Raw genomic sequence first — 21,360 nt, forward strand, 5'->3', positions numbered from 1 at the left:
TGGGGGAAACCCATGCAGCGATGGGGAGAACATGCAAACTCTACACAGAAAGGCTTGAACCCAAAACCTTCTTGCTGTGGAGTGACGGTGCTAACCACTACATCACCATGCATGAGCACCAATAACAGTAACTTAATAGTCAGGGAGTGGGTACCGTGAGTTGGCCTAGTGGTTAGCGTGTCTGCCTCTTGATCAGGAGATCGTGAGTTCTACTCATGGTCAGGTCATAACAAAGACCATTGTAAAAATGGTACCTACTGCCATCTGGCAAGGCATGCTGCAATGCAAGTGGGGAGTCAAACTCTCGCGGTTACCAGAGGACTAAGCCCCCCCCACACACACTGTAACACTAGCTATGGAATAGGTGAGAGGGCTATGGAAACGGAGATCGGTGCCGCCCTATGCGCCACATGGTGTGGGAAGGAGTTTGATTTTTAATAGTCAGGGAAGCTAAAATAAGGTGAACACTCATATCTTGAGAATGGCACATTATTTAAGAAAACAAAAAAGATTCTCAAGATTTCTCCAACAATCCAGATTTTTCTGTGAACACTGACACTTTAAAGTGCATATCACGGGTAAATTCAGGAGCAAGATCAATGTAATTCTCCTATTTTATATTAAACTTTGGTCAAATATCTGTCACATTTTGCATTTTGTGCAATTTTTTTACCTTGTGCAATACCAGAAAAATTCAGTTGAACTCAAGCCATTTGAGGAGAATCGGTCCGCCTCTGAAAAAACTTGGCATTTGGATTTCCCGGCAAACATTGATTTTCATGATGTCGCGTGCGGGACGCCTCCCTCTGAATCCTACGTCAGCGCTGGTTTGTTTCTGAGAAAACGACCTGGTGGTTTTCTGCAAATTTCTTCAACGTTATCACGTAATTATTAAAATGTAAACAGATGTATCGTAGGAGGGTGTAGCAACGCCAATCTTGATGGGATTAGTACTCATCGTTTCCCAAAAGACCGGACAATGAGAGAGAAATGGGAGCGCTTGGTCTACACAGGCTGTGCACTGAAACCGTGCAAAGCTCGCGCAGCCTGCTGGCGCTTCCGCAGGTAACGTCATGAATCTGGCTCCAGACTCTCTTGGGATTTTTCCAGACGTGTTTTGTTATTTTATTTTTTTCTGCTGTAGACAGATGGCCTTGTGCAAAATTACCCTTCTGGATGAGTGTGTAAAGGGACATACTTTCATATAAAAAAAAAAAGAAAAAAAAAGAAATTGGTCCAGGATATGCACTTTAAGCTATCTGAAAATGAGCTTAAGTTCGAGAACTTCTTCCTGTTCGGACTGTGATGCCTATTAGTGTCTCCAAAGTACGTGTGCTTCTCAAAACAAACCCCACACATTTCCACTCGAACCCTTTCCCACCATCCTCACATGAATAACCTGATCTTTCCCTCTTTGCTTCATTGTTTGTCTGTTTCTAACTCATTACCCAGTACATGCTGACAAGGACTTCATTCGAGTTCTTAAAACTAAAAATGAGCTTGTGTCTTTGCGACTAAGACTCAAAACTCTATTATAGTGACAAAAACACATCTGCAGCCTCAACAGTACAGAGAGATTCCAATAAAGCTTAATGGAGGGGACAGCTCAGCAGATGCTTTTGTTGTGTTTGCCTCGGCGGCTTTGCATACAGTCTTGGCACAAATCCTGGCTGACATAGCTAGCATGTGTCCTCAGGCTAACGGGTTTGAAAGGACCTTAATGAATTCAGGTGGTGGCTATGATAAACTCAGAGGGCCTCCTCTGTGCACAGGATAGAGTGAATAGATAAATACTGAGATCTGTTCCACCTTTGCTGCATGATAACTGACTATTTAGGCAGCATTATAACCTTCAAAACTAATAAAGACTCAGCTCTTCATGCTGCCTGAGGAGGAGAATGTCTGAGCAAAACTGAATTGTTTAGAAAAGCATGCAGACTGAACTATTCCTAATGTTAATTATTTTTGTCCTCCACTTCTAATCGCAATCAGAGTAATGTGCTTTATAAGCAGTTTATTCAAAGGAATTTTGACAGCACGAGTTTTTAATAAAGATACAGTGGAGAGGGAAAAGGTGAAATTGCCGTTAGATTATTTTCAAATTATCTGAACAAGAAAATGACGCATGTTAAGAGAAGAAAAAAAAACCCTCTAATGGCTTATTCTAGTTGTCAAGAGGTGATTTTCAGCTCCTTACTAAATGTTTTTGCCATGTGCACAAAGAACATGTCTGAGTACACTGTTGAGAAGAATGAGGACGAGCAACAGCCGAGGCTATTTTGCTTAAAACAAAAGAAGGTAAGTATGTTAAGGGAAGAGCATGTGACAGATATCCATAGTCAACCAGACCTTGAAGGTAAAAACAAGATCTTTCTACAGTACATCAGACTGGAACACCATGCTGTGTACGTAGCTTTACGGGTTGGGGTTTTTTTTTCAGCAGGGGGAGGTAAGTGTATTGAAGCATAAACAATCAAAGCTGATGTAAAATGCATAAAAGATGCACAGTGGTATGTGTTTTGGTTGATGTATTGTTTTTACGCTGTTTCACGAAGATCTAGTACACAGCAAATTCCTCAGTGTTGAATTAACACTTTCAGAGTTAATTTGTGTCCAGTTGGACCTATATAAACACAGTAGGGTGTTAAATCAACACTCTGGGTGTTAATTCAACACTGGGGATTTTGCTGTGTAACACGGCAGAGGAAGAATGTGAATGTGCTCACTATGGATGATTGTACAACTGCGTACACGGAATGTTCACTACTGCTTAAGATGTGTAGCTAATTATTTGACGCAAACAAAATGCTAATTATAAATATTTGCATCACGAGAAACGATGGCACTTGGGCACTTAAATAAGGCCATCCTTAAAAAAAAAATCCGTTTCCTGTCCACCGGGTGAGCAAAAAAATTTTCAGTAGGGAGGAAGGGATTTTTTATTTATATATATATATATATATATATATATATATATATATATATATATATATATATATATATATATATATAGATGGATGGATAAGAAATCGCAATGCTGTGTTTGCTTTTTCTTTCAGTACTTTTTTATTACAAAAGCAGACACATTTAATAAAATATGACAGTTTAATCAACTGAAACTTGTACAAAAACGGTCCTCGGCATTTCACTGCCTCTTCGATTATGTCCTGGCGGCCGTCTAAATACCACAAGCAGTTTGTAATGTTCATTACTACATTTGTTCCTTCAGTTTGGCCAGTATGTCTAGATAGACAAGGTCCTTCTCTCTGGATGTCTTTTATAATTTCGTTGTGTAATTCGTTCTTTTTATTTGCTACAGACACAGTTTTTAATTCTGTCCAGCCAACCTGCATTAGTTCCGTAAACGCATTTTTTTGTTCAGTTCCGTTCTCATTTTGAATAGATCTATTAGGTTCTCCGACAGATCTGTCAGGGTCATTAACAAAGTAGGTAATGAATTTCGCATAACAAAACTCAAAAGTTGTTTGTAACGTCTCGGATGGATCAAGATCAAATGAATTTTCCAGTAACGGTTTGTGATGGTCCGACACACGGACTTTTTGTAGTTCTAAATCGAGCGTTAGGCCTAGTTCGGATTAAATTACACTATTAAAATGATCACTGAATGATTTGTTTTTCTGAATCTTTACTATTTTGTTGTTCGCTAGAATACCATTTTGCGATTTCACACTTAAGCAAATGTTTGAAAACTCCAGATCTCCTTCCTTCATGGTGGCTGCCATTTTTTTGTGCCGCACGGCGCATGCGCAGAGCTGATTCGATTCTATATTCTGCGCGGAATGCGTAAATGTCAAGTTCGATTTTAGATTTACGAACCTGAAAAAAATTTAGAAAAACCGGCGTTAAAAAAAAAATTTTCAACCACACAAACAGCACTCACCCGGCCGGTGGACCGGAAACAGAACATTTTTTAATAATGGCCTAATAAACTTGTTTTTTTTCATAATTGTATAAAAGAGAGAATAGAAAAAAAATGTGAAAATGTGTCCATGCAAATGGAAAAATACGCTTCTTTCAGGTCACAAATGAAACCACAAGATAGCATTTTAAAATTCAACCATGAATGAAAAAAAAAAACCTAATAGACCAGAACACATTAAAATCCAGAATATAAAGCATACTGGATCTATTTGGGCTCATCTAAATTAGCTGTGAAACCCAATACGTTCCCTACACAGAGGCGGACATAATTGACCATATTTATTTGACCATGTCCCAATTTTTTCACTTTGATCTGTTAGCGTAGCCATGGCAACTTGAGCCACAGCCAAATCTCTTGCCAACGTGTGGTCTGGCTGCACAATGTGACTCACTGCAGTGTCCAGATACCAATGAGTTCTGATATACAATGACGCATCAACCAGTTCTGGGTCATAAACTAACAGGGCTGCAAGTAATGACTTCTCTGTTAATCACTGACTGCTTTCATTAATATTATCTTTTTGAGTCTTCCGTTAAAGGTTTTCTCTTCAACATTACATGTGTTATCAACATGCATATGTATGACCAAACTCTGATTTGTGCGAGGAATCATATGTAAAACTGTAAATCTTTCCACCTGCTCAGCATTCTTCCATCAATGTCAGGGATTTTCCTGATTACTAACTGACTTTTCTGCAAAATTTATGAGTGCCTGTGGAGTTGTAATGTCGCAAAGGAACGTACAAATTTCGTGTGCTTTCACATATGCGGGATTTAGTGCATTTGAATCGAACCCTGGTGTCTTTTCTTCTTTGATGAGGTTCATGCTGACAGGTGAGAACACCGCAATCACATTTGGGTACAGACTAAACCAAGTGGTCTCAGACAGTCTTTGTGAAATGTTCTCTCTCTGCTTCTAATCAGTCACTTATCGATTATTTTATTGAGTGCCAGCTCCATGTTCTCTGTACATAAGTTTTGTATTTTCTATATGTACTTCGTAAAGGTTTGTCTACCATTTTATGAGGACAATTTCAGCCCTAAATACCCCTTAAGGCCTCTGCATGCTCTTGCGACAAGGCTTTCGCAGATAGCTTTTCACAGACAGTTGTAATTTATCGTTGAGCGGGGAGTAATAGGCGTGCGCGATGTTATTCACCGCCACAACGCAAGGGGGCGCGAAGTCGCGAAATCGCTAGGAGTAGTTGGTGGGTGTGGTTAGTGGACTGTTTATCCTCCGGTTACTTATAATGACTAGAACTGGAGTCATATAGATGTACGTACTTCCTCGATCAACCGCTCTTCGTGCTGCTCCATCTTCGCTCATGTTTTTAAAAATAGCGGTCATGAAAACAAACCAAACCGGGAAAGTATGGAAGCGGAAGTGCGTGTACAGCGGATGTAGAGTGGACCAATCAGAGCCCTCTTGTCTGCGATGCTGTCTGCGAGGCCTCTGCGGTGGTCACAATTTTTGGGAGGTGCGTGCAGAGCGTCTGCGAAGGTGGGGGGGCTACGCAGACGCTATCTGCGACGCCGTCTGCGAGGACTGGGTTGTCAGCATAAATTGGCCTTTAGCCAACACTTTTGTGCATTTTGTTTCATTTAATTGTCTATAATTTGAAACTAAACTATAGGAAAGGAACCAAAAGTATCAATTTACTCTCTGATTCAGACTCTGAAAATGGACTAATAGGTGTGAAAGTACCTTTAGATACAGTTCTAGACACAAAGCAGGCGGATTTTTTGGAAATGCCTGAACCATCTGCATTGTGTAGATGTGACGTAATTGAGAAAACGCAATACAACCTTTCAAAAAGGTGATGCGTTTGAAAAAAGCTAGTCTGAAAATCAAGATCACTATAGAAATCCAAGATAAAACCCCTTGGCTTTAACCAGTACTACTTCAAACTGATTCCTTTCTTAAAGTATTACAAAGCTACAGAGCATGACTTAGTGGTTTGCAACAACTAATGAAGCATGTATAAATAAATTTTCAGTTACTTTCTTCTAGAAGATTTCGCATCCTCTCTCTCTCTCAAACGCATTATTACCTCACCCGCTACGGAGTAAGTGGGGCGAGGTATTGTTTTTGGTCGGGTTTCTTTGTTAGCAACAAATCTTCATGAAACTTTCAGGATAGATGGACGTTGGTCTCAAATAGAACCTCCAACATTTTGAAGGTCATCTGGTCAAGGTCATGGTGACCAAAAAGGTAAAAAAAAAAAAAGCTATGAACTCGGACTGCAGGAGCGCTGCCTCAGAAAGACTCCTCCCACAAACACACTGACTGGATCACTACCTGCCTCATTTGCATACACCGTGCTGGCATTGGATGGTTTCTTGGTTTGTTTACATACTCAAAAGGAGGGGTTTTGGCCACGTCCACTTTTAAACCCCATTGATAAAAACTTCCCTGCTTTGTTGATTTATTATTATTACCTTGTGCGCTACGGACTACACGAAAGAAATCGCTTTCAGACACGTCTATGCTTATTACCGAGGGAAAGTGCATTCCACTGAGCTCTAGCACCGGGCCTTTTCCAGGAAATAAGAGTTTGGGTCATGGAGACAGCGTGTGTATGTCAGCCTCGGTTCAGAGGTTTCAGTTTCGAAAACTGTAAGAGGTAAGAGTAGAATAATATAAAAGTACAGACACTTGGTATATTTTACTTCTGTGATTTTCAAATTGTTCATTTTTTGGATTACGCTTCATTTTTGTAGCTACTGCCTCATAGAGTAAATATATATGCTATATTTACTGTATGGACATGGTATCAGAAAACAATTTTATTTATAAGCAATAGCCACATGTACCCACAGGGTACCTATTTTTTTTTCGCGATATCTTCCTTCATATTCATCATAAGTGCTACTGGGCGAGGTTTGTTTTGCCTGGCAACACTTGTTTTATATTATGTTTATATTTACAGTATATCAATGTCACTGGCTAGTTGTTGTAGCCCTACAAAATCCTGCCACTCAGATATGTATAAAAGACTGTATATTACTTACTCATAGAATGTAGTCCACCCATCTTCATTGCTCTTTGTGGCCAGCAGACCTGAGTTCCCATGGTAGGTCATCATGGCTAACTCGTGGCCCTGGGCACCAATGCTCTTGAGGGCATTATTAGTCCCAATGGTGAACCAAAATGTTTGGCCGTCTGGGGTCATGAGCCAGAGAGGCAGTCCTGTCGTGTCCCTGCGAATGGTCAACTTGTTCTTGTTCTTATCTGTGATGGTGCTCAGGTGTCCTGCTCCTGAATAAGTCAGGTTGTACAGGTAGTCACCTGTGGTTAGGCTCTGGGTGTAGATGTGACTACCATTGGTGTCAAACAAGTAGAGTTCATCATCCATGGGTGAGGAGACCTCATACATGTTCAGTGGATTGAGGTAAGGTTTGTTCTGCCGTACATAACGGATTCGGATATTGCCCAGATCAGCGATGAAAAGCTCTCCATCAGGGGAAACTGCCAGTGATGATGGTGAGTTGAGCTTTGCATGTTTAGCGTAGCCATCATCTCCTGAGTAACAGTCACAGTTGGGGTCATTCTTACAGTCACAGCCGCTTGGGGCACCAGCGACCAGAGAGATCTCACCATTGGTGGAAACTTGTCTCACTCTATTTATTTTCTTGTCATCAGATTCTGAGATGTAGAGGATGCCATTGTGGGACACGGCCAATGCATTAGCAGATTCCAATGTGGCATGGATGGCGACTTTGCTCACCAGGAAGTGGTCAAGGCCGGGCACCTGGCAGTGCATGGGCCGGCCTGCTACGATCCTAACCTGGTGGTTCTCCGAGATCTGCAGCACCACGTTGTTATCTAATACATAGAGTGAGTTGTCCATTGGACTCACAGCAAGGTCAGTGGGCCATTCCAGACGTACCTATGAGAAGATACGAAAGCAGACATAGTTAGTCTGCAATTTTTTTTTTCACTTATTGAAGTACCCTTTTTCTTAGTATTCACACAGGAATATCAGATTGCAGGTCAGTTATGATGGAAAGTAGCTAAATTAAGTTTGGAAATTATTTCAACTCAGCCACTCAGGTCATGATCAGGACACCCAAAAAAAAAAGAAAAAAGTTTTTTTCAGTTCCAAGGTGGGAGGGAGCATGATTATTAACAGAAGAAAAAAACCAAACCGTGAGTGTTCTCTTAGGAGTAAAATATAAAAGGTTTTATTTTGGTAGTGGTCTTTGCATGGCAACAAGGTTGCTTGAAAGATTAAAACATGTTTTTAATGTACCGGGAGAAAATAAAGCAAAAACAAGTCATCATGCTGTCAATCTATTAAAAGAAGTCCTTAAAAGCAGCCAATTGATTTGTATGCATCAAATAGGACAAATCCATTTTTTACAGACTAAAGAGAAATGTCAAGATAAGTGTTGCACAGCATCCAGCAAAACAAAGAGAACAACAACAAAAAAAACCCCACAAATGAAGAAAATCCAATAAAGACTTTTTAAAGGGTAGTGTGTATACCTGAATACAAAGAATCACTTCATATTAACCTTCTTAGCACAGATGCTCATCAGACACACTTGGCTGTTTTTCATGTAGATCTCCTTCTATCATCAAACTACTTTTGTTAAAGGTTTCTGTAAGGAGTTGTTTGTTTGTTAAATTTTATTGAATAATTTTTACAAAAAAGGATGAACAGACAAACAGCAACGCCTTGGGAGTGGGGGGGAAAGAAGAAGAAAAAAAAACAGAAAAGGGGGCACATACAACTTGCATACAGATATCATTTTCACATATTGTCCATCAATCCATTATCCATAACCGCTTATCCTGTGCAGGGTCACAGGCAAGCTGGATCCTATCCCAGCTGACTATGGGCGAAAGGCAGAGTACACACATCGCAGGGCTGACACACAGAGACAAACAACCATTCACACTCACATTCACACCTACGGTCATTTTAGAGCCACCAATTAGCCTAACCTGCATGTCTTTGGACTGTGGGGGAAACCGGAGCACCTGGAGGAAACCCACACAGACACGGGGAGAACATGCAAACTCCACACAGAAAGGCCCTCGTCGGCCACTGGGCTCGAACCCGGACCTTCTTGCTGTGAGGTGACAGTGCTAACCACTACACCACCATTCCGCCCTCACACATTGTACATGGCTTAAAGTGAATACATAGATATTTCATCAAATTTTTAACGAAAACTATAGCAACTGACCAGGTATTTATTGTTCTAAATGTTGTCTTGTGAAATTTGGCTGTGGCATGCTCCAAAATTAAAATATCTAAGAAGTAGGAATGGCAAACAGAAGACAGGTGAATATTTGGGTCAAACCAACCTTTCAAAATGGTCTTTATGGACGTGGTCAATGCTGCCATTAATATCTTTTTCTGCTGTGAATAACAGTATATCAGAGTTATCTTCTAGTAAAAGTAAACCTTGGCATAAGGGATACTGACCATTAAAAATTCAGAAAGTACTTTGACTATATACAACCCCGATTCCAAAAAAGTTGGGACAAAGTACAAATTGTAAATAAAAGCGGAATGTAATAATTTACAAATCTCAAAAACTGATATTTGTATTCACAATAGAACATAGACAACATATCAAATGTTGAAAGTGAGACATTTTGAAATTTCATGCCAAATATTGGCTCATTTGAAATTTCATGACAGCAACACATCTCAAAAAAGTTGGGACAGGGGCAATAAGAGGCTGGAAAAGTTAAAGGTACAAAAAAGGAACAGCTGGAGGACCAAATTGCAACTCATTAGGTCAATTGGCAATAGGTCATTAGCATGACTGGGTATAAAAAGAGCATCTTGGAGTGGCAGCGGCTCTCAGAAGTAAAGATGGGAAGAGGATCACCAATCCCCCTAATTCTGCGCCGACAAATAGTGGAGCAATATCAGAAAGGAGTTCGACAGTGTAAAATTGCAAAGAGTTTGAACATATCATCATCTACAGTGCATAATATCATCAAAAGATTCAGAGAATCTGGAAGAATCTCTGTGCGTAAGGGTCAAGGCTGGAAAACCATACTGGGTGCCCGTGATCTTCGGGCCCTTAGACGGGCACTGCATCACATACAGGCATGCTTCTGTATTGGAAATCACAAAATGGGCTCAGGAATATTTCCAGAGAACATTATCTGTGAACACAATTCACCGTGCCGTCCGCCGTTGCCAGCTAAAACTCTATCGTTCAAAGAAGAAGCCGTATCTAAACATGATCCAGAAGCGCAGAAGTCTTCTCTGGGCCAAGGCTCATTTAAAATGGACTGTGGCAAAGTGGAAAACTGCTCTGTGGTCAGACGAATCAAAATTTGAAGTTCTTTATGGAAATCAGGGACGCCGTGTCATTCAGACTAAAGAGGAGAAGGATGACCCAAGTTGTTATCAGCGCTCAGTTCAGAAGCCTGCATCTCTGATGGTATGGGGTTGCATTAGTGCATGTGGCATGGGCAGCTTACACATCTGGAAAGACACCATCAGTGCTGAAAGGTATATCCAGGTTCTAGAGCAACATATGCTCCCATCCAGATGACGTCTCTTTCAGGGAAGACCTTGCATTTTCCAACATGACAATGCCAAACCACATACTGCATCAATTACAGCATCATGGCTGCGTAGAAGAAGGGTCCGGGTACTGAACTGGCCAGCCTGCAGTCCAGATCTTTCACCCATAGAAAACATTTGGCGCATCATAAAACGGAAGATACGACAAAAAAAGACCAAAGACAGTTGGGCAACTAGAATCCTACATTAGACAAGAATGGGTTAACATTCCTATCCCTAAACTTGAGCAACTTGTCTCCTCAGTCCCCAGACGTTTACAGACTGTTGTAAAGAGAAAAGGGGATGTCTCACAGTGGTAAACATGGCCTTGTCCCAACTTTTTTGAGATGTGTTGTTGTCATGAAATTTAAAATCACCTAATTTTTCTCTTTAAATGATACATTTTCTCAGTTTAAACATTTGATATGTCATCTATGTTCTATTCTGAATAAAATATGGAATTTTGAAACTTCCACATCATTGCATTCTGTTTTTATTTACAATTTGTACTTTGTCCCAACTTTTTTGGAATCGGGGTTGTAATTCCAAAACTCCATGCTGGGTGTCCATTCCCGAAACATATGTATATCATTAACTGTTATTGCATGAAATCGAGTTGTACATGAGCTGATACATTTATTACAGATTTTGTCGTTCGAGAGTTTCATTAAATAAGCTCTGCATGGTGTTATGTAAACTTTGTGAGCAAACTTAAAATGTATTAACTGATGAACCAGATTTTTTGAAGAAATGGAAATATTGTTCCAAATAGGAACTGTTTATTGAACACTTCTGGAAGGAGTCTCCAGTGTCAGTGCTTTGGAATGGTCAGTAGGTTTTCCACCATGGGAGACAATTCAGTCCTCAAGACTTTATGCTTTCTGGTTTTTCAGTAACATGTTTGTATCTATGCTTGTTTTTTTAATGTCTCACTTCAAAAGAGAATGCATATGCTTTTATTCCTTACTAAACTGTCACCTAGAGTGACAAATTTCGACTCTGCTGGATTGTACAACTGCCACCTGGAGTGGTCTTGAATCTCTCATGAACATTGTAGTTCTGAGTGTCTTCTCCCTCTCAGGAGGGACTTTGGTTGGTTTCTGTCTGTGAAGGTTCTCAGTCACCCAAGTCATCATAAACTGTAAGTGCTAAAGAAGGCAACTGGACTTGCTTGAAATTCTTGAAGATGTTTCACCTCTCATCCAAAAGGCTTCTTCAGTTCTGTCTGACTAGTGGGAAGTTCCAGGTATTTATCCTCTAGTGGACCAAAAGCAACCCTAAGGAGAGTCGTTGAGGTCACATGGTCACATTGTTGACCCTCTCAGTCATCCTGTAGAAGCCATCTTCGTCAACCTGGAACGACCATCACTGAACAGAGGAGGTGGTCTGAGCCACCGACAATGCAGTCCTTGGCACACTTCCCAGAAAACTGAATACACATCCACACCAAGACTCAGGCTACATCCACACGACAACGGCAACGAGATGTTATTTAAAAAAATATCGCGTCCAAATGGGCAACGATCAGTAAAATATCAGGTCCATATGGCAACGCAACGCTTGCTGAAAACGATGCAATACACATGCCACACCTCTAGGGGTGCTGTAAGACGGTCCCTTCGGAGACACCAGAACAGTAGAAGTAGTAAGGACGCATGCGCATAAACTATTATGCGCGAGACTTCATATTAGCCACAAAGTCAGAAAAATCTGTTCGTAAAATTACATTATAATGACCAAATACAATGAAAAGTATTTTTCCAGTCTCACCTGTGAAAGGTAATCCCATGTGATCTCGTTTGGACGGTAAACCTGTTGGTATAGTTAAACGCAGCACATGAATGAGGCATCTTTATTCTCCGCTTTGACCCATCCAATATGGCGGCGAGGATGACGTATGATTCTATGCGGAAGGCGGCGTCTTTAATGGTCCGGAATAAATTGAATGCCACACGTTGATGGATTAATTTGTTCTTCTACGCCCTTTTTGAGGAATGTATTGTAGGACTTAAACCAACATCTGAAGAAGTGAGATCGCTCCTTTTTTTCCCCTATTTTTGCTGGCGGGATTGACTCTGCCCTAAGGGCTATTCTCTCTCTCTCTCTCTCTCTCTCACTTTGCACCATTATACAATAAATATTCACAGTGAAAATATTTTGTAAGCGTGTTTCATGAACCAAGTTATAGGATTTATTGACAACTCGCATCGAGTTCGTTACACTTCTACCCGGCGTGAAGCACTCACAGTCATGTGGTTGTGACGTCATCGTAAACAAATCCGTTCTACTCATCCAGACGACTTCGCAATGGCAACGTTGCCAGATCTTTCCACTCTGGAACCCGTTCTCAAAAGATTGCGTTTTGGGGCACCCAAAACACCGGTGCCGTGTGGACGCCAGGCCGAAACGATAAACAATTGTATCGGATTCACCTGAATCCGTTGCCATGTGGACAGGGCCTCAGCTGACTTCAATGACTCACATGATGGCAGAGAGAGACAACAACCCACAGATCACCCTAACGACCCTCTAGGCTGCTAACACCATTCACACCTGGCCTCCAGTGACCCTAGCACCTACAGGATGGCCGAGATTGTCAACGACCCATGTGACCTCAACAACTCCCTTTAGGTTTGTTTTTGGTCCATTTTTTGGTTGGGCGCCACCGGAACTGATGATCACATCATCAGTTTTACTTTGGCTAATCAGACAAGGTACGCCACCACTCTTGCCAGAGCAGTTGGGGGTTAGATGCCTTGCTCAAGGGCACTTCAGCCAGTCCTGCTGGTCCAGGGAATCAAACCAGTGACCTCTTGGTCCCAAAGCTGCTTCTCTAACCATTAGGCCATGGGTCCACGAGAGGATAAATACCTGAAACTACCCACTAGTCAGACAGAACTGAAGGAGCCTTTTGGATGAGAGGTGAAACGTCTTCAAGGATTTCAAGCAAGTCTAGTTGCCTTCTTTAGCACCTACGGTTTACTTTGGTTGGTTCTGTGATGATACAGTACGTAACGTATATATGAATTCCAAGTGCTTAATATAAAGCTTGCTTAACGGTGTAAACACATTCACTTTCATCAACATTATAGACTGAGTTTTGCTTAGAGTGGTCCGAATTGGTATTTGTTGCCAGTGTTATCACAGTAGTTTAAATAACATAACATAAGGCTGTGCTTATATCAGGATCCACCCAGCCCCCCTAACACACACACACACACACACACACACACACACACACACACACACAAAAAAACATAATTAACCCTCCCCATGTATCACTTCACATCTGTGTAGTGTCTCTGAATCAGTTATTGAAGCAGTCTGGTTTATGTAATAAGACCCATTACAGGTATGTGGCCCGTGTCAACAGCTAGCATGTGGAATGTCTCCTGTTTCTATCAGCAGTTGCGTTATTACGGAATGACGACAGGGATTTTACTCTGAAAATCTATTCCTTGTCAACAGACCTGGCTAAATCATGAGGGAAAGTGTACTGGTGGGAATTCAGCACAAAAGCCTGGATGGCTTTGCACGCTGATGCAAGGGATTAACACATGCACACACACACTATATGGCCAGTTCTCTTGATTGGGGGGGGGGGGGAGCAATTTTGTGTAGCCTCGCCTGCAAAATATCCTTTTTTTCCTCTTTCACACATCATTTTGGGTACAACTGGGATGAGAAGGCTGAGAAGAAGATTCATGTTCAGATGAATTCATCATGGAGACATTTCAGTCGCAAAGAACAGAATATAAATAAGTCGATTCTCGTGACAAACAGGCCACTTAGTTCTCATATAAGATACGGGGGTTACCAGATAACACCCTGTTTCTGGAATACAGGGTGGGAATAAAATGCAGATGATCATGGCTAATCAGTCTACAGAGAACCAGAGCACTGCACAGATACAGAAATATGGCATCGTAATGAATCGGCACAACCTAGAAAATCAGAAAAAAATACCCCACATATCTCTGACAAAACTAGGTGAGACAAGAGGATAAAAAGTAGCCCAGGTAAAGTGTTGCAGCAGGGAGTATGGGAAATATTTGAAGCAGTGAGTGGACAGCTGCCCATGAATTTTTATAATGGATGCTTTTTTACTGTCTGAATGTCTGTGGCAGGAATGAGTGTGATTTGTCATCAATGCTGAGGGTTTTCACAAGTTTCAGCATATTGGTGTGAGTAAGTAATTGAGTGTCTGGTTTCGTGTGTGTGTGTACACGTGTACAATTATTTGTTTGCCCAAGGGATGGAATAGGAAAGTGGGAGGGAGGGAAAAAAAAAAGATGGTGTGCATGTGTGTGATATGCCACGATGTGTCAGGATGACTGCATGCATCCGTGTGTATGAGGTGAGGATATCTGAGTGTGTGTGTGTGTGTGTCAGGGGAGAGCAGTGTCTCAGAGGAACAGCTGTAGGTCGTCGACACAACGCTCTGCATCCTTTCTGTAAAAGAAAGCCTCTTTTATCCTGGCAACTGAAGCTTATTGATGGTAACTAGGACACACATATGCGCGCGTGCACACACACTGCGGGATCCAGGAGGAAAAGAGTAGACTTGGACATATGAACACGCAATACTGCTCAAGGATCAGGCTTAATATTACCGAGACTGTCCTACTGTCTGCTCGCTAACTGTAGAACGGCATTATACAAATTGGATTCGAAAAGGATTCTCGTACCAGTGTGCTCACATTCAGTACACTCTGAATTAAGACTCTCTCCCATGCGATTTGTGATTTCATTTGCACAGATGCAGCCCTAACATTTGTGCTAAAGAGACTGAGAGGCTGTCCACACGGCAACGGATTCAGGTGAATCTGATAAAATTGTTTATCGTTTTGGCCTGGCGTCCACACGGCACCGGCGTTTTGGGTGCCCCAAAACGAGAACGGGTTCCAGAGTGGAAAAATCTGGCAGTGGCGCCGTTGCGAAGTCGTCTGGATGAGTAGAACGGATTTGTTTACGATGACGTCACAACCACATGACTAGAACAAGCAGCACTCTCGCTGTTTTGTATGAACCACTGCACTGCATTCACTTTTGTATATAGCTTTTCTTTTAAATAAACAACTGAACCATTTCTTGAATTTCATTTTTTTTATTGGATAAGACTGCTTTTCAAAATGTTCACACACAATATAAAAAGTTATATAAATTATATAAAAATGCTTTTCAAAATGTTCACACACAATAAGAAAATTAAGTTATATAAAACTATGCACACTAATAAAACTAATTTGTACACACAGAAGGCACAATTTCCTCGCGTAGTCGCAGCCATCTTCTTCTTGTTGTTGTGTGCTTGTTCCTGTGAGTGCTTCACGCCGGGTAGAAGAAGGGGTTTATGCGCATGCGTCCTACTTCTTCTATTGTTCTGGTGTCTCCGATGGGACCGTCTTACAGCGCACGTAGAGGTGTGGCATGTGTATTGCATCGTTTTCAGCAAGCGTTGCGTTGCCATATGTACCTGATATTTTACTGATCCGTTGCCCATGTGGACGCGATATTTTTTTAAATAAAATCTCGTTGCCGGTGTCGTGTGGATGTAGCCTGAAATAGAAATGAGCCAAAGATTTCAGAAATGAAACATCACAGCTTGAAAACTGAATCGGTGGAAAGTATTTTTGGAAGAATGTTCCATATTTCCACAAATCACAGCAACTGCTGACAGTCCTCTAGGTCAGCGGTTAAAGGTGTTTTTTTTTCTTAAAATGTGGAATTGTATTGTATTGTGACAAAATGTGTAAAATAAGTCGATTTTGTTGATTTTTTTAAAAAGCTTTTACAGTTTTATAAATCTGACTGAATTTTGTCCATTCAGTGATGTGTTTAAAAAAACACACACAAAAAACCAGCATCTCCCAATGTTAAAATTTTAAAATGTTAAAAATATGTAAAAAATGGGGCGGCACGGTGGTGTAGTGGTTAGCACTGTCGCCTCACAGCAAGAAGGTCCTGGATTCGAGCCCCGTGGCCGGCGAGGGCCTTTCTGTGCAGAGTTTGCATGTTCTCCCCGTGTCCGCGTGGGTTTCCTCCGGGTGCTCCGGTTTCCCCCACAATCCAAAGACATGCAGGTTAGGTTAACTGGTGACTAAATTGACCGTAGGTGTGAATGTGCGTGTGAATGGTTGTCTGTGTCTATGTGTCAGCCCTGTGATGACCTGGCGACTTGTCCAGGGTGTACCCCGCCTTTCGCCCGTAGTCAGCTGGGATAGGCTCCAGCTTGCCTGTGACCCTGTAGAACAGGATAAAGCGGCTACAGATAATGGATGGATGGATGGATGGACGTAAAAAATGTTCAGAAAACAATTGTGAATAAATTCAGAATAATAAATAAATCTTTCCCACATATGAAAAACTGGAAAACATGCTCCTCCCATACCAACCTGATTTTCCCTGTTTTACAATTTAAATAATAAGCAGAAATACAAATTAAATCCAAATTGAAATTATTTATGTAAAACTAATTCCTGCTTACGGCGGCACGGTGGTGTAGTGGTTAGCGCTGTCGCCTCACAGCAAGAAGGTCCTGGATTCGAGCCCCGTGGCCGGCGAGGGCCTTTCTGTGCAGAGTTTGCATGTTCTCCCCGTGTCCGCGTGGGTTTCCTCCGGGTGCTCCGGTTTCCCCCACAATCCAAAGACATGCAGGTTAGGTTAACTGGTGACTAAATTGACCGTAGGTGTGAATGTGCGTGTGAATGGTTGTCTGTGTCTATGTGTCAGCCCTGTGATGACCTGGCGACTTGTCCAGGGTGTACCCCGCCTTTCGCCCGTAGTCAGCTGGGATAGGCTCCAGCTTGCCTGCGACCCTGTAGAAGGATAAAGCGGCTAGAGATAATGTGATGTGTGTGTGAATTCCTGCTTACATTCATGTGTTTTTCCTGGACTTCAAAATGGAATTATTTACATTTTGTTTCCATCTCTTGAAACATTCATCTTCTTATTAATTGGAATAAGTGCAACTTCAGAGGGTTAATCACAGCCTCCAGCTTTCTGTTTTTCCCCCTTGGTTCCAGACCCTGTATCCTATCATTTCCCTAATGGAAGCCATGATGCCTCTCGAGAGTGCTATGTCCTTGCCTGGGGTGACTGTTAGCATTTGGTGTGGGTGGCAGTCTGCTGGATGCTCATGTTGCTATATATGTCGTGAACACTCAGACAGCAACTAGACAATGTTTTTGTGCTGTCCTGTGACACAGCTACACTGGGGGATGGAGATGCGGGAAGCAGAGGAGCATACCTGCGAGATGTCCATCACAGAGTCACAGCTCAAGGGTCGTGCTGAGGTCAGGTCGTTGAAGCCCAGCAGCGTGGAGATGATTCCATTCTGATCTATTCGGCGGATCATGGTGCCGTCCACGAAGAAGATGGTGCCATATTTGTCCACAGTAATGCCTAGAGTAGAAGATGAAAAAGAAGGAAAAGCATCTCAAACACTCTGTTTAGCCTTCAACATAAATGACTTGGAACATAAATGAAACTCAATTCCAGCTCATATTAGAGACTGTACAAGTTTCAGCCAATTTAAAAAATCCTTGAAGATATGGCTGAAGGCTTATCAAAGATGTGATCATTAATTTATTATTTTGTGATGTGTGCTGCCTTATGTGTTGTCATTTGTGTATTGATGGTAGTGTCCTGTGTAGGTGTGTTGTCCTTGTGCCATCGTTACATGTTGTGATGTGTTGTCCTAATTATCCCATAATTCTGTACTATTGCTCAGGTATGCTGAATAGTCTGAGAAAAACACAAACCAAACTAAACTAAACCCAAACCAAACTAAACACAACACAAACCAACTAAACCAAACGCAAAACACCACAAAACAAAACAAACCCAAAACAACACAAACCAAACCCAACCCAAAACAACACAAAACAAACCAAACCCAAAACAACACAAACCAAACCCAAAACAACACAAACCAAACTAACCCCAAAACAACACAAACCAAACGAAACCCAAAACAACACAAACCAAACCAAATCAAACCAACACAAACCAAACGAAACCCAAACCAACACAAACCAAACGAAACCCAAAACAACACAAACCAAACCAAATCAAACCAACACAAACCAAATCAAACCAAACCAACACAAACCAAATCAAACCAAACCAACACAAACCAAATCAAACCAATCTAAACCCAAACCAAATAAATCTAAACTAAACCCAAAACTACCAAAACCAAACCAAATTAAATGTAAACTAAACTAACATCCATACCTCAGTTGGCTACAACTGGAATATAACTATATGCTATGTCTATTTGTTTTGACTCAAAAATTTATTTCTGACAAGAAATACACTGCAAAAAATGATATCTTAGCAAGTGAAAATATCTTGAAAATAGTTGAAACGATCTAGCATTTCCTATTAGAAGAATACCAGACACTAATTCTGAGATTATTAAACCTAGGATTGCAACCAATTTATTCGAAGATATCTGATCAAGTAAAAATATCTGTCCATGCAGCAAGATCATTTCACTCATACCAAGTAATTTTCTCCTCAAATTCAGTTTTCAATTTTTTTGCAGTGTAACTGGTGTAGTCACTGAACATTTGTTCCATTTTCCCCATCCAGGCTAATGGCCATCTCAGGTTCTGAGGTTAGATCTTATTAGAGTATGTCAGAATCTTGGCAAAGTCATGATATATACTGCTTTCTTCCTTATAGCTTTATAGCCCTCAAAGCTATCAAAGTACTGGCTTTTATGTTACAACATAGGAAGCAAAGCATCAGATCAACTGCGTTCTATTTTGAAAAAAAAAAAAAAAAAACCAAAAAACTCAACCTTAGACAAAAAAAGGAGACCAATCCCAATTAAAAGCTAATCACACTGTTTGGGTGCAATTATAAACTGATCCTGTGTTAAGATGAATGAAATGACATGAAATGAAAGTAGTTCAAAGAACATCTAATGATGAAAATCGGCGAAATACTAATTCATCAAGCATACAGATCGAGTAGTGAGTTTCATGTGTGCGTATACACTACCGTTCAAAAGTTTGGGGTCACCCAGACAATTTTGTGTTTTCCATGAAAAGTCACACTTTTATTTACCACCATAAGTTGTAAAATGAATAAAAAATATAGTCAAGACATTTTTCTGGCCATTTTGAGCATTTAATCGACCCCACAAATGTGATGCTCCAGAAACTCAATCTGCTCAAAGGAAGGTCAGTTTTATAGCTTCTCTAAAGAGCTCAACTGTTTTCAGCTGTGCTAACATGATTGTACAAGGGTTTTCTAATCATCCATTAGCCTTCTGAGGCAATGAGCAAACACATTGTACCATTAGAACACTGGAGTGAGAGTTGCTGGAAATGGGCCTCTATACACCTATGGAGATATTGCACCAAAAACCACACATTTGCAGCTAGAATAGTCATTTACCACATTAGCAATGTATAGAGTGGATTTCTGATTAGTTTAAAGTGATCTTCATTGAAAAGAACAGTGCTTTTCTTTCAAAAATAAGGACATTTCAAAGTGACCCCAAACTTTTGAACGGTAGTGTGTGTGTGTATATATATATATATATATATATATATATATATATATATACACACACACACACATGTATATGTATATATATGAAGAGTTTGGTTCAAAAATGCTATAAATCCACTGTCATGAACTTGAGAAAAAATTCTTTAACAAAAAATTTGTATCATGAAAATCACTATTTTCTGTCTGAACATGCAATATATCCATGACACAGTTTTCCCCCAAAATGCTATAAATCCATAACATCAATAAAATAGTTTTTATGTGAAATATAACTAGAAAAAGAAGTGAAGTTGAACTACACAGAGAACAGCTTCTGAACTTCGACCATCTCTTATACCGGACCACAGGTTTTCCCGAATTACATTCATCCTGTCGTCTACAAGCCTCAATCTATTTCACACACAAAGCTCTGAGGAATGTTAATAGGCCCAATCAGATGTTTACATGGAAACTTAAAAAAAAAAAGGACAAACATTTTATTCTGAACAATACATTTATAAGTCTGGACACCTTATACAGCATGTACAGTTAAAAATTCATAGCAGAGCCAAGCTGCATACTTCAGAGAACATGGTAATGCATCGACCTGATTTCTGATGGCTTTTGCGACCACAGGGAGCCTGATCGTAAGTGCAAGGCAATTTATCTCAAACACTTGACCACCAGACAACAAAATTTGTATCTTTATTTACATAAAATTGATGGGTGATCCTGTGCTTATTTTTAATTTGCTTTAACAAAAACATGGGATTATTTACAAACACATTTTGTGCTCACCGGGAGTTCCGGGATCAGGTGCATTCAAAGTGGAAAATAACATTGGACCACATTCTCTACTGGAATAATGATATAAAATATTAAGATATGAAAGGTTTGATTCTATCAAAGTTATTCATTTATTTCTTTCAAAATTTCATTAAAAGATGTCTGTGATGACCTGGTGACTTGTCCAGGGTGTACCCCGCCTCTCGCCCATAGCCAGCTGGGATAGGCTCCAGCTTGCCCGCGACCCTGCACAGGATAAGCGGCTACAGATAATGGATGGATAGATGGATGGATGGTGTCCATATAACATGAAGAAGATTATACGGTGGCATGAAGATATATAGTTTATCTTCTTGTGTTGAAAATATTTTCACTTGTTAAAAGACAGGGATTCTCCATGACATTGACAGTTGGTGGAAACTGCTATTACATTTTCCATATTTGAATAGTGCGCGGGGGCGGCACGGTGGTGTAGTGGTTAGCGCTGTCACCTCACAGCAAGAAGGTCCTGGGTTCGAGCCCAGCGGCTGACAGGGGCCTTTCTGTGTGGAGTTTGCATGTTCTCCCCGTGTCCGCGTGGGTTTGC

At 40.8% G+C, this 21,360-nt stretch overlaps 1 protein-coding gene across 4 annotated transcripts in view; it reads right to left on the reverse strand.

The window, feature by feature from the left end:
- Positions 1-21,360, reverse strand: part of tenm4 (teneurin transmembrane protein 4) — a 353,388-nt gene that overhangs the window by 42,045 nt on the left and 289,983 nt on the right. For all 4 annotated transcript variants that reach the window (XM_060944153.1, XM_060944154.1, XM_060944151.1 and 1 more), the window contains 2 exons: positions 17,731-17,885; positions 6,955-7,832 (listed from right to left, as the gene is read on the reverse strand). In XM_060944153.1, coding sequence (XP_060800136.1) covers positions 6,955-7,832; positions 17,731-17,885 — 1,033 coding nt within the window. The remainder of the gene's footprint in view (positions 1-6,954; positions 7,833-17,730; positions 17,886-21,360) is intronic.

This window comes from Neoarius graeffei, chromosome 17 (assembly GCF_027579695.1).
Source record: "Neoarius graeffei isolate fNeoGra1 chromosome 17, fNeoGra1.pri, whole genome shotgun sequence".
Taxonomy (NCBI): domain Eukaryota; kingdom Metazoa; phylum Chordata; class Actinopteri; order Siluriformes; family Ariidae; genus Neoarius; species Neoarius graeffei.